Source organism: Malaclemys terrapin, chromosome 6 (genome assembly GCF_027887155.1).
Source record: "Malaclemys terrapin pileata isolate rMalTer1 chromosome 6, rMalTer1.hap1, whole genome shotgun sequence".
NCBI classification, from domain to species: Eukaryota; Metazoa; Chordata; order Testudines; family Emydidae; genus Malaclemys; species Malaclemys terrapin.
In genome coordinates this window covers 110442707-110457011 of record NC_071510.1, presented here as the reverse complement: position 1 = coordinate 110457011, position 14305 = coordinate 110442707, and the positions used below count along the sequence as shown (strand labels likewise).

The following is a 14305-nucleotide window of genomic DNA, read 5'->3' as shown; positions in this document are numbered from 1 at the left end:
ACAACTGATCACCATCCTCTTTGTAAAAGCCTTTAACATATTTGAAGATTGATCAGATCCCCCCTCAGTCTTCTTTTCTCAAGTCTAAACATGCCCTTTTTAAAAAAATTTCTCATAGGTCAGGTTTTCTAAACCTTTGATCATTTTTGTTGCTCTCCTCTGGACTCTCTCTAATTTGTTCAAATATTTCCTGAAGTGTGGCACCCAGAATTGGACACTGTACACCAGTTGATGCCTCAGCAGTGCCCAGTGGAGTGGGACAATTACATCCCGGGTCTTACATACAACACTCCTCTTAATACACCCCAGAATCATATTAACCGTTTTTGCAACTTCATCACGTTGTTGATTCATATTCAATGTGATGCACCATAACCCACAGACCCTTTTCAGCAGTACTTCCACCTAGCCAGTTACTCCCAATTTTTGTAGATATACATTTAATTTTACCTCCCTAAGTGCAGTACTTTGCATTTGTCTTTACTGAATTTCATCTTGTTGATTTCAGACCAATTCTCCAATTTGTCAACGTTGTTTTGAATTCTAATCCTGTCCTCCGAAGTGCTTGCAAGCCCTCCCATCTTGGTGGCATCCACAAATTGTATAAGCATATGCTCCACTCCATTATCTAAGTCATAATGAAACTATTCACTAGTATCAGACCCAAAACTGACCGTTGTGGGGCCCCCTAGATACCACCTCCCCATTTAACAGCAATCCATTGATAACTACTCTTTGAGTACAGTCTTGCAATAAGCTGTGCTCCCACTTTTAGAGTAATTAACTCTCCCATTTCCCCTCCCCCCCAATTAAAACACAGAAACCCACATCATTCAACTATAAACTAGGTCAGCACAGGTAACAAATAAATTGAACTGTGGGACAGGAAAGACCTGGAATATTTTGTCAGTGCAACTCTTTATAGATAGTTGAGGATATATGTTTTGTTTCTACTGTCTGTCTGTCTGTAATAGTATGATTATAGAATCATAGAAGATTAGAGTTGGAAGAGACCTCAGGAGGTCATCCAGTCCAACCCCCTGCTCAAACCAGGACCAATACCAACTAAATCATCCCAGCCAGGGCTTTGTCAAGCCGGGCCTTAAAAACCTCTAAGGATGGAGGTTCCACCACCTCCCTGGGTAACCCATTCCAGTGCTTCACCACCCTCCTAGAGAAATAGTTTTTTCTAATATCCAACCTAGACCTCCCCCACTGCAACTTGAGACCATTGCTCCTTGTTGCTACAATGGTGGAAAAGTATAAGCGATACAAAGCCTAGCAAAGATCTGCCAAAAGATAGATGTCTGGGGCTTATTTTTGCATCCATTTCGTGCAGAACTAAATCAAGGGAGACATTTTTGTTGGTGCTAAGAAATCAAAGATGAAGGTGCTTCAGAATCTCTCAATTTATTGAAAGAGTCTAAAGAAAAACTTTTTACATGAAAAAGTAATAGGTCTGAAGTGAAAACTGAAAGTTTCTGTAAAAATCTGTACTTGATATATCAACATCACTGATCAGGTTATATACCTGAATTAGGGATCTGTTCCAAAATCCAGTGAAGTCAATGTGAGTCTTTTCATTGACTTCAGTGAGTTTGGATCAGGTCCTAAATATACACCATAGATTGTTTCCCCGACTTGATCACATTTATAATTCCCTGGCTTGACCAGAAGGATCTGAACTAGAGTAAATTATTATTTGATCATGGATATGGATTAGGACAATTTCAGACAAAAAAAATCTTCCAAAATGTGGAAGATATGATTGTTATCATCCAGTGACCCAATGTATCTTTTGTCTAATTTATTTGATCATAACCCTGTGTTTATAAAAGTTTTCCCAAGCCCATGCAGTCATTAAGTACCATAAGAAAAAAAAATTTCACAGCAGTAATATTGACTACACAGAGGCCAGATGAGTTACAGTATACCTCAGTTTTAGTAAATACTGAATATAATCCTAAAAGAGCAAACACTCTCAGTGAGACCTTAATTGCTTTCACTAAAACATTCTGATGTGTCCTATTCCAAGTATAAATAAAGAAAATAGTTACGACAATAATTCCTCATAGATACCATAGTCTTTTTTAAAGTTAAAGCAACTAGACCACATGATGCGCTGTCTGGCTTTAAAACAAATAAAGGTTCAAAACCATTTGCATTCTAGGTGCAGAGGCATTGAAACAATGTATCTGCTCCTAGAATGCAAATGGTTTTGAATTGTGTTTTTTGGTTAGCTTTTTAAAGTCAGACAATCAGTGCATCATGTGACCTAACTGCTTTTGGAAAAAATGCATAAAGTTACCAATTTAAGAGAGGTTGTGGCATCTATGCAATAACTATTGTTGTACCTATTTGCTTTATTTATACTGTACTTAGAATAAGACATGCCAGAATGTTTCAAGTGTCAGAAGGTTTCAAATGGCCACTTTAACTTTGAAAGAGACTATGGTCTATATGCGGTAACTTATTGTTTATTACTCATATGGTTACACCTATTTTCCATTTTTTTCAGAATAGGGGGAAAGGGTTGCTTATTGGCAGACACTTTAATATATCAATTTTCAACCCAGGGCAATTTTTCCAGACAAATTAAGACTCCAAATGTAATACAGTCATGGGACTAACAGTACGATAGAAAGGTAGCCAGGCTTTAAATACAGTTGCTCTGTCATATACCACTATAAGCAGATCATGCCAAAATAATGGTATTTTAATGTATATTCTGAGAGGAGAATGCAAATTAATTTTATATCAATACTGTGAAAATACAGGCAAAAGAGCTCTCTCTCAAATTTATAAATGAACAACACAGCAATCTCTTTATGAAGTATAACAGTATTTTATAAAAATCATTGCCTTCAGCTAATTATAACATATATTAAAAACACAAGGATTAAAACAACCACACATTTCCTATAATACACTTATTGAAGGAAACATTAAAAATTACGTAAACCATTATAACAAGCAAATATTGCAGATCTTTTCAAAACAAACACCCCCAGGACAAAATTTCAAAGGTAACATTCGGTAGGCATTCTAATCCAATTAGGAATACAGTTTGTACATTTAGTCCTCAATTAATGCATTAATTTAACAGTGACACCCTACCCCTCTACCCCCGGCCCTGAAAAAGTGGTGCTACATTAACATTTCTTCATGTAATTCCAACTTTAATGCATAAAATCATATGGGGACAGTCTGAAACTTTTCTGATTTGCATAGCTAGATATTATAAATTTGCTTTTGGCTTATTGAATTCAATTACTTTTTCAGAGTGAAGTTTAGCAATCTCTTCCTTGGTAAAGCCAAATTCTAGAAGTATCTCTTCTGTGTGTTCTCCTATAAAAGGATCCCTTCTGGGAGATGGAGTAGCTGGAGTCCTTGAAAGAAGAGGAGATGGTCTAGGACTTATCTCTTCCTGATCATTCTTGATAAAAGAACCACGCTCTTTGTTATGCTGGTGTAAGGCAACTTCATCCAAAGATAAAACAGGCGTCACACAGGCATCTGTGCCATCAAAGATCCTGCACCATTCTGCCTGTGTCTTCTTGGAAAATAAAGCTGCAAACATTTTCTTCATTTCAGGCCAGTCAGAGAAACTCAGCTGACTGGGAAGTTTATCTAAATCTAACCCCAGTCCTAAAAGGATAAAAACAAAGTTGGAATTAGATGTATTGTACTTTAGGCACGCTAATACAAATAGAGTAAATGCTTTTTCTGCAGCCCATAGTTCACCCTGCTTCTCAAGCACATTTATTGCAGGCAGCCTGAGACAGCATAATAGTCATAGCACATTAGGTTTCAGTTACAAGTGGTTTCAAAATTGATTACAGGGCACACAATTTGAAAAAGGAAAGGAAAAACAACCATCCCTGGTTCTTGCCATTATATTAAAGTGCATCAGATATAGGCTTATAAAGACAGCACACACTGGGTACAGAGCTAAGAGCTATATACTTTTGACTTTATAGCTCTGAAACAGAGGAAAAAATAATGTAGAAAAGATAGGGATAGAGACCTTATTGCCTAATAGACCTTCTCAATCTCTATCATTTGTACTGTGACACCTTTAACAAAAAAGAAATAGAAACAACTTTTTTTAAAATAAAATCTTACTGGAAAATGCAGCAAAAATGTGGAGATCCCCTATCACTTTACTTTCATGCTGTATCACTTTCCCCCATTTCTTTGCCTCCTAAGAGCTTGTCTACACTTGAAACACTACAGTGGCACTACTGCAGCTGTCCAGCAGATGGAAGAATTCTTCCATCAACCTAGCGTTGTCTACGAGGAGTGTGGGGGGGGGGGAGGGTGTCAATTTGACTACGCTGCTTGTGGTGTGGATTCTTCACACCTGTGAGTGATTTAGCTGGGTCAATCTAACTTTTCAGTGTAGACATGGCCTTATATTGCAAGCACTAGACTCCATATCTTCTTGCATGTCTGAAAAGCACCCCATTGCACCATACAAATAAGAAAATCACACAAATCACAATTTTTTGCCCATAATGTTTTCTTGCATCTAATGTTATAGCAATGAATAGTCCCAAAGGCTGCTTATGAGTAGCAACCCTCTTCTTCTCCCCCTGTTCCTGTTCAACTGAGCAGGGAGAACCTCACAACAAAGGACGGGCACCACCAAGCTTTGCTAAAAGCCTATTAAGCATGCTCAAAAGGGACTTTTCAATCACTTATAACTACAGCTAGGCAAAAAAAGAGAATCCCTTTCCGCAACAAACTTTGAATTTTTTTTATTTCATCCCAAATTTGTCAAAAACCATGATTTTTTTTCACAGAAAGGGATTCAAAGCAAAATTCTGTTTCAGAAGAAGCCACCCTCCAAGAAGGCTCATATGTCAATTTCACATGTGCCTGGGCTCTTTCACTTTCAAACCCCAGAACAAGAAGGCAGGAAGAGCACCCAGGCGCTCTGCCTCTCAGTCCTTGGAGCTTGCCCGCCAAAAAAAAAAATTAGGCGGAAAGTGAAATTGACAAGAGCCTTCCAGGCAGGCAGCCAGAGAGCAGTCATTTCAATTTTCCCCATGGAAACTGAAAATTTCAGCAACACTGCAAAAAAAACAAATTTTACTTCGGGACATATTCTAGTTAAAAAAATTTCAGCCAGACCTACTTATAACCATAATCCAATCACTCTACTCCCTCCACTCAAAACGTGAAGATGTATGTACTTCCAGACAAGCATAATTTACTCTCAAATTCCTGCCATTTGTGAGATATATGAGTAAACTAGCAATTTTTTAGGAATACCTGTTGAGTTTTCTTTTAGAATATAGAAACAAAAAAAACACATATCCTTTCAGCTGAGACCAAGCCTGGAAAATTCCAGAACTAGGAGAGAATTTTTTAGAAAGTTATGAGTGTGACAATACACTATAAATGAAACTATTTTTGCTACTTAACTTTAACTACTAAGCAAACATTGTAATATATACATACACTCACAAGAAAGGTCTAACTATGAAAATGATAAATTAAATGACATTTAAAAGAGGCACTTCTATATATAACAAGTAAGGCTTCAATTTAATTTGAGTCTGCTAAGGAATCTCTTTTCCAAATGCTTTCAAACAGGAAAAGATGCGAAAAGAGAAGATATTTTTTCTTCTACCATGCCCAATTACCAGTAGTACTTTTCCCTCCCCCTAACCTGAACTCTTTGGTTCAATCTCTCTCCTTCCATTGCTAAGGAAACTGATCATTCATTGTGTAATCTTGCCTACGCTTCAGCACACTTCCACTATCTTAGCTAGATCAGGATCAACATTTAGAACATGAAATGGAGGAGGATCACTCTATACTCAAGCTACTGCTACAATTACCACTGGGAAAGCAACAGAGTCCTGTGGCACCTTTAAGACTAACAGATGTATTGGAGCATAAGCTTTCGTGGGTGAATGCCCACTTTGTCAGATGCAGGCATTCACCCACGAAAGCTTATGCTCCAATACATCTGTTAGTCTTAAAGGTGCCACAGGACTCTCTGTTGCATTTTACAGATCCAGATTAACACGGCTACCCCTCTGATACTTGACACCACACTGGGAAAGTGCTTTCTTGAAGGAACAAAGGCACAATTCAATTAAATGATTATTCTGTAGGATTTCCCTGCATAGGCAAACTGTAAAAAGTAGGAAGGCATGAGCTAGAGTAGGATTCCAATGCCCAATTTAACCCCTTGATGTATATTTGAAGAGATTTCCTAGGAAGTTTACTTTAAAAGATATATAATAGCAAAATACCAATGAAGTATTTGAGACAAATTAACAAAAATAAGCAGGAGTTGAAAAATTTGACATCTATTTGAAATTTGACACCTACCTGACACCTATTAGCTAGGGATGAAATCTAATAGAGTCAGATGGAAAAAAACAGGGGGTGAGGAAACCTCCTCAACCAAGCTTCAGGTGCAATGCTCTGGTGAGAAGCCCAGTCCCCATTTACCATCACCTCAGGTTCTGAGTAAGGAGGGGACAACTAGGATTCTTACCAGGGTGCTGTTTCTGGAACATGGTTGGACCTCCATCTTTCACACCAGATCTAGGCTACTAGATGACTGATTAAATAAAGATCCTTCCACTTTAGTTGCAGGAAGGGAGAAAGAGCTTTCTTTATCTTTGCCACAGCTTCCTGGCTACTTCAAGGGTAAAAGAGCCTTTTTTACCCTACCCCTCCTGGCTGCTGCAAGGCAGAGGGGATGGGAAAAGAAAAAGTCTCCACCATCCCGTCCCTCCACATTATTTTGGGATCTTCCTCCCATGTGACTAATTCCAGTGCCTGCCTCTGTGGTGCCCCATAGCTTCCCCAGAAATATTAATGTTTTGCTGCTGCCCATAAGGTTTTGAATAGCAGCTGTGAAAAGGAATAAAAATGAGTAAAATCTTGTTAGTATCACTCTGCTGCTGCTTGGAAACCATACTGAAGCTGTGTATTTACAGACTCAGAAATACACCTTTCATTTGGGCTTTTCCTGCAAGTTCCATGTAACCACTGACTGAATTAATCATTGGGCTAATATCTACTCTTCATAATACAATCAATCCCAAAGAAAGATAAAATCAACTTATATTAGTTTAGCATCCTCAATTGAATTAAAATTTCTAGCTACCTATCAGCGACACAATAGAATTCATTTTGTAAGGATTGGATTATTAAGCCTGATTCAAAATACATTGCTAAAATCAAAACACATTGTACCATGTGGATACTCAGTTCTATAAGAGCTAGCAGAGGAGTTCAATTCTACCTCAACATAAAAAATCAAGTCAAATGATAACGTGTGTATGTAATTCTGTTTCAATACTTGAAATCTTATCAACTTGAAATATTGTTTTATCATTAAGGCATTTAGCTGTGTGTGCTTAAATTCTATAATTTATTTTGGCTTAATGTAGTCAATCTATCCTGAACAGAGCTATATCATTATCTGATTACATATCATCTTTAAGTATAACTGTGTAAATGAAAATTAGCAGAATTTACCCTAAAGAAATACAACAGCACACATCCTAGAATTTAGTATTACGCACTCATTTTCCAAGAACCATTGCAGACTTCAACTTTTAAATAAATATGAGCTCATAGCCTTTAAGTACTACAGATTTTCATTTTCCAGTCTGGACTAACTATTTGTGGTGTAGACAGACATGATCATAACAAGGGGAATGTAATCAACAGGGAAACAATTTATACAATATAGCACTCTTCAGGATACCACAGAATGTCCAACTCCATCAGAACATAATCAAAATTCAAAATGTTTTATATATAGCATATCTGGTATAGCAATTAGGAATTGTTTTCAGCTTATTGGGTTATGATTTTAATCTAGTTGTATTTGCTTAGAAAAGGTCAGTAATTTACAGTAGAACAGCTTTAAACACAGTGGTTTTCTTCCACTCCCAGGGAAAGAAAAATAGTTTCCCCTGTATACTTTTTGCTGTAAAGATGTGTGTTGTAATTCAATGAATTACTGCAATATATTATAAAAACTATATTTCTACAGATTCTTAGAAAAGTAACGCTGAAAGTGAAGTCCCACTTAAAGTCAGATGAAAATATAAAATATTGAGCAAAGATAAAATTAATGAAAACCCACTGGCCTGTCAGATCTCAATTACTGCTCTGTTACGCTCTCTATGAGCTAAGATCAAGCGTAGTACCTGTTCTTATCAGTTTAATATCTGATATGTCCTTTATTTAAGGACTGTATATTAAACCAGTATTTCTGTGAGGGTATTTAAAAGGACATTTAAGGAACGTTAACAGTTTTTTTTTAAACTGCTAATTTTGTTTTCAAAACATGGTGCTGCTACATACAGCTGATCTGAAGCTACACTGCTATCACACGACTGAATGAAACAATAGGCCAGAGCTTTCTTAAATTTGCACGATTGTAGCCACAGACAAAATGTGTAGCACTATAATTAATATAGAACTATATAACCAATTCTCACAAATAATTAAACCTGTCAAAAACTCAAAAGCAGCAGCACATTTTACAGTGTTCACTACAATAAGCATTCATTGTTTTTTCTCCTCCTCCACCCCAAAGTCTCAGATAATGAGTCTCTCAAATTACAGTATTTTATAACTGGAGAAGAGACTTTGTGAGCAAGAATGTCAGAAGGTGAGTGCTGTAATGCCCACATTTGCATGCTTAGTTTGTATACCTCTACCCCGATATAACGTGGCCCGATATAACACGAATTCGGATATAATGCGGTAAAGCAGCGCTCCAGGGGGGCGGGGCTGCGCACTCCGGTGGATCAAAGCAAGTTCGATATAACACGGTAAGATTTTTTGGCTCCCGAGGACAGCGTCATATCAAGGTAGATGTGTATATGCAATTATCATGATTACACATGAATGTAAGCAGCTATATATCCAAATTCTTATTTGCCTTAAACAATTGCAGTCTGCATACAATAACAATTACAGGTGCAGTGAAAGCAGGACTCCTTGGGGCTCTAGGAGGGAGGTAGAGGACTGTTTTTATTATACAATGATAAAAAAAAATCAAACTTTACACATTCACAATAATTCTTCCTTCCTTCAAAACAATTCCCCACAATTTCATAGCTTATTGTTGAGACTTTCAGTGTAAATAAAGTGCCACAGTGAAGCTCGTTTAATTAGCAAAAGACAAATTAATTTGTCACCAAAATCTTATACTTGACTTCAAATAAAAGCTGAAACTCTACATAATTCAAGCTGTATAACGTGTAATCAGAAAACCATTTGCTCAACTTGTAGATTTTTTAAAATAGCAAACCTGCAACTAATGCGGTATGATCAAAAATTTTAAATAGCACGTGTAAATCTACCGTAACTTTCATTATCTCAAATAGGACATGATTATAGAAATCCTCTATACATATAAGGACTATAACCCCAAGTTTTTAAGGTGCCTTCTAAGTTGTTTTTATAAAATTAATGCACAATGTGGGCTGACTCCCTAAAACAGTGAGACTGAGAGGGGCATGCAGCACTTTAGAGCCTGTTTCTGCTCTCTCTAGTGACAATCTAGATTCATAGACTCCAAGGCCAGAAGATACCAATGTGATCATCTCGTCTGACCTCCTGTATAACACAGGCCACAGAACTTTCCCATCTAGAGCAATTCCAATTTAGTCATTGGAGTCAGACCAGCATAAAACTGATGAGAAAACAGAATCAGGCACTTAATTCCCTCCCTCCCCCCACTTAAATTTGAAATAATGTTCTGCATGCTCATGTTCAGGGCCACCGAGAGTGGGTTTGGGCCCTGGTGAAAAAAAATTTTGGCCCCCCCCAGCAAGGGCGGACCGGCTAAAAATCTTTACATGGGATTTGTATTGATGTGCAAAAAAAAAAAAAAAAAAAAAAAACCAAATATGCCCTGCCTGGTATACAAATGAAACATGGAATAGGAAAAGAAAACATTTATTCTTAAAGAACATATAAAAAAATTTAAAGAACATTTAAAAAAAAAACTTTAATATAACAGATGTGATTTTAATTTAACAAAAAACAAATATGTCCTGCCTGGTATACAAATGAAAGACAAAAACATATGCAACATAGTCAGGCCTTGGGCCCCCTTCTGGACCGCTGGGCCTCGGTAATTTGTACTGGCTTCCCCCCCCCCCCTCCCCACCGCGTCATCGGCCCTGCCCATGTTAGTCTGGCTACCGGACAGCAAAGTACATATTGCCAAAACCTGACAGAAATCCGTCAAAACAAAAACAGTTTGCAGATCACCTGCAACATGTTCTGCCTTCTTTTTAAGACCAAATATTTGACTAAAAATTAATCTAATGATGCAATCTTATTCATCCAGTCTGTCATTTACCATTAAAATGACAGCAATTCTACATGTGTATTGACTGAAAGAACTATTAGCCAAATTAAAATGAATGAAATTGAAAGAACCCCAAAACGTGTACAAGATCAACAAATAATCGGTAATTAGCATGGTATATAACATCTATATGTCAAAGATAGGAATTACTAACAAGATGCCAAACTCATTATAACATGCATTTTGATTGTATTTTAAAGTCAAACGACTTTAACTAAAATATTGTATCACTGTTTACAATATAACCCAGGCTTGAAAAATCCATTAGCTAATGGCAAGTAGAAAGTGTTCCCTGGTGAGCACGGGCACCTACAGGCATCAATTTCTGCAGAACATAACACTTTTAATTGTTATTTATTTATTCATTTATGATGTGTCCCTTTACTGTTAAAAAGCAAACTTTCCACCACAGTGTTATGTTCCTAAGGCTTGTAGGAGATTGCAGAGCACTTTATGTACATAGCTATGTCCTTTTTATCCTTCTGAAAGAGCTCAGTGAAACTTTCACAGAGATACTTTGCAACCCTCTTCAGAAGGTTTCAAGGGACGGCTGCCTTCTTTCTTCCACCACCGTAGGGCCTGGTCCCCACTAACCCCCCACTTCGGACTAAGGTACGCAAATTCAGCTACGTTAATAACGTAGCTGAATTCGAAGTACCTTAGTCCGAACTTACCGTGGGTCCAGACGCGGCAGGGAGGCTCCCCCGTCGATGCCACGTACTCCTCTCGCCGAGCTGGAGTACCGGCGTCGACGGCGAGCACTTCCGGGATCGATCAGGGATCGATTTATCGCGTCTAAACCAGACGTGATAAATCGATCCCAGAACATCGTTGCCTGCCGCCGGACCCTCCAGTAAGTGTAGACGTACCCTAGGACACTTTCCCACACCACTCCACAATGAGTTCATCTGGCATCACTGCAGTAAACAAACTCACAGCTTATGGGTACAGGCAACTCCAGAACACCAGTAAGAGCTGAGCTCTCAGTGCCTCAAGAGTGAGATCCTGAACTAACCCCCACTTGTGAAAAATAGTTCCAATATTGAGTGCCATTGCCCTATATGCACACCATAGAATAGGGACTGAAATTTTATTGTTTCATGCAACATAAAATCCTTCCCCGCACTAGTGGGCCACGCTCCACATACCTGGGCTGGAGACCAAAGCTGTACAGAGGTATCCCAAAGCTAAAATATCAATAAGCTTCCTGAGCCGGGGAGCAAGTGGTAGACTGAGTCCCCCAGAATCATTATTGGCATTTCAATATCACTAATGATAATCTGCCGATGCGGAAAGAATATCTCTACTTGCAGCTTTCTGACTAGTTCTGTGTTCTTAAAGATGCAAGCACCATGCACCTTCTCTGACCCACACATTGATATCAGTGAAGCATTCCTGGTGACCCCCCCAACACTTGCATAACCACAGTAAAGTAGCCCTTTCTGTTGAAGTACTCTATGGCAAGGTGGGCTGGTGCCAAAATAGGGAAGTGCATGCCCTTTATTGCCCCGTGGATTTTGAGAACCTTACTGCTGCAAATCCATCCCCTATGTCCTGCGCACTGCCAAGAGTCACAGTCCTGCGAAGCAGGAGACAGTTAATGCCCCTACACACTTGTATGACAACGGCCCCCACTGTGGATTTTCCAACTCCAAAATGATTTTGCACTGACTAGTAGCAATCCCGTATTGCAAGCTTCCAGAGTGCAATCATTACGCACTTCTCCACTGTCAATGCAGCTCTCATTCTGGTGTCCCTGCGCTGGAGGGCTGGGATGAGCTTGGCACAGAGATCCAGGCATGCGGCCTTTCGCATCCAAAAGTTCTGCAGCCAGTACTTGTCATCCCAAATCTGTATTACAATGCGATCCCACCAGTCAGCGCTCATTTCTTGGGTCCAGAAGCAGCACGCCATCATCTGCAGCTGCTCTGTGAACGCCACCAACAACCTTGAATTGTTTTCCACTATGTCCCTCAGCAAACTGTCCTTGAAGAAATCATCATATCCCCTGTAGTTGCGGTACTTCCTAAAGGTCTGCAAATACAGGAGAATTGTGTGTCCTGTATTTGCAATGTTCATGACAATAGTGCAGTATTCTGTATGCTCCATGCATCAGTCAGAGATGGCAGACACTGAAAAGTGCCATACAGGCTTGTGGGATTTTTTAAAAAGACACAAAAATTATGAGTTGAACGACATTATGGGATGCTGGGAGCTTGACCCCTAGTCCCCAGAGATTCCTGGAAGAGTCATTTTTACCCCATCAACATTGCAAAAACTTTCCCAAAAGGCACTGTTCCAGACAGAAGAACAGGGGCGGCTCCAGGCACCAGCGCACCAAGAGCATGCCTGGGGCAGCAAGCCGCGGAGGGCGGCCTGCCAGTCGCCATGAGGGCGGCAGTCAGGCTGTCTTCAGCGGCATGCCTGCAGGAGGTCCACCGGTCCCGCGGTTTTGGCGGCAATTTGGCGGCGGGTATGCCGAAGGCGTGGGACCGGTGGACCTCCCGCAGGCATGCCACCGAATCTGCGTTACCAGTGGACCGCCTGCTGGCATGCCGCCGAAGGCTGCCTGACTGCCATGCTTGGGGCGGCAAAATACATAGAGCTGCCCCTGCAGAGGAACATGGCATGTTGGGAATACCTACCCATAGTGCACCGCACTTTGCACTGACACAAGCCTTCCTGTAAGTATGCATAGCGCCAGAACAAGCACTCAAGTACACCAGTGCCTGAGCAATGTACAAACCTGGCAGCTGTACACCAACATAACTTGTTTCAACCAAAAACTGTAGTGTAAACACCGTCTATGCAATTCTTGGAAGCAACAGAAAAAATAGGAGGTTTGTTCTAACCTCAGAGTTAAATTTTGTTAAAAAATAAACTAAACATGGTTAATTAGGACGTTGGAATACTGGAATAAAATTTGGGTGCCTAAAATTAAGCATCCGAATCAATATTTAACGACCTAAATGGTCTAATTTTCAGAGGTGCTTAGCAACCCCTGCCAACAACACAAAATCAAAAAAAAAAAAAAAATTACTAAAACTAGATCCATTGTTTGGAAAGTCAGAGAAAGTTAGAATTTCAGCACCGCACCTCAAAGCATATTGCCCATATCAATTACAAGGGAAACGTTCTTTTAAAAGAAAGATAAAATAGAAACATCTGGAAATGTTTTGCTTTCATTGCTAAGGGGAGAAGTCATGGTCTAGCAATTAAAGCATCAGCTGTGAGTCAGAAATCTGAATTCTAATCCCAGATGTCTCTCTTTTCTCTGTGCCGCAGATTCCCTATCTGCAAAACAGATATAATATTCACCTCTTAGGGTAGAGGTGAGCATTAATTCACATGGCTGTAAAGTGCTTTGAGATCCTCAGAACAGAGGCAGTAATTCAAAGCAGTGGTACTATTCATAGGCCTCTAACTAACCAAAAAATAGTTTCTTGGAGCTTGCAAGCCCTGAAAGGTCACATATGCCAGCTACCCAGTGAGCTAATCTATTCATGCCCACACTCCTGTAGTAGGAAGTTCCACAGCTAGAGGGGACTGGAGGATTCTCTTATAAATAGGCTTGGCAGGATTTGGTTTAAATCCACAGATATTGGTAAACAATTTCAGCTGCCACACTGAAATCAATGAAAAAAAATTCATCAGTAACAGATGGAGCGAGCGCAGCCTCTGTAGAACTGATGAATGAAATTGTTTTTAATTGTTCACTTTATTAATGTAACTTCATAAGTAAAGTTTTATGAATGAAACAATATTCATTCATAAAACCGGTTACCCAAATAACTAGCTAATTAACAATTAAGATGCTTGTTAAGAGCCATAGCTGTTCAGTCAGCTGCCTTTGTAAGTTTCACTATCAATCCAATTCCTGCTTAAATCACTGAGACTTGCACTGTTTCAGTATTGTAACTTCTGTTCACCATTTAT

The 14305-nt window shown here is 39.2% G+C and overlaps 1 protein-coding gene and 1 pseudogene across 1 annotated transcript in view; one reads left to right on the top strand and one right to left on the bottom strand.

Annotated features, from left to right (window-relative positions):
- Positions 1 to 1792: 1792 nt before the first annotated feature.
- AMACR (alpha-methylacyl-CoA racemase) overlaps positions 1793 to 14305 on the bottom strand; it is a 34475-nt gene continuing 21962 nt past the window's right edge. The window contains exon 5 of the mRNA XM_054031849.1: positions 1793 to 3648. Coding sequence (XP_053887824.1) covers positions 3239 to 3648 — 410 coding nt within the window. The 3' untranslated portion in view covers positions 1793 to 3238. The remainder of the gene's footprint in view (positions 3649 to 14305) is intronic.
- LOC128839919 (U2 spliceosomal RNA) lies at positions 8156 to 8281 on the top strand (annotated as a pseudogene).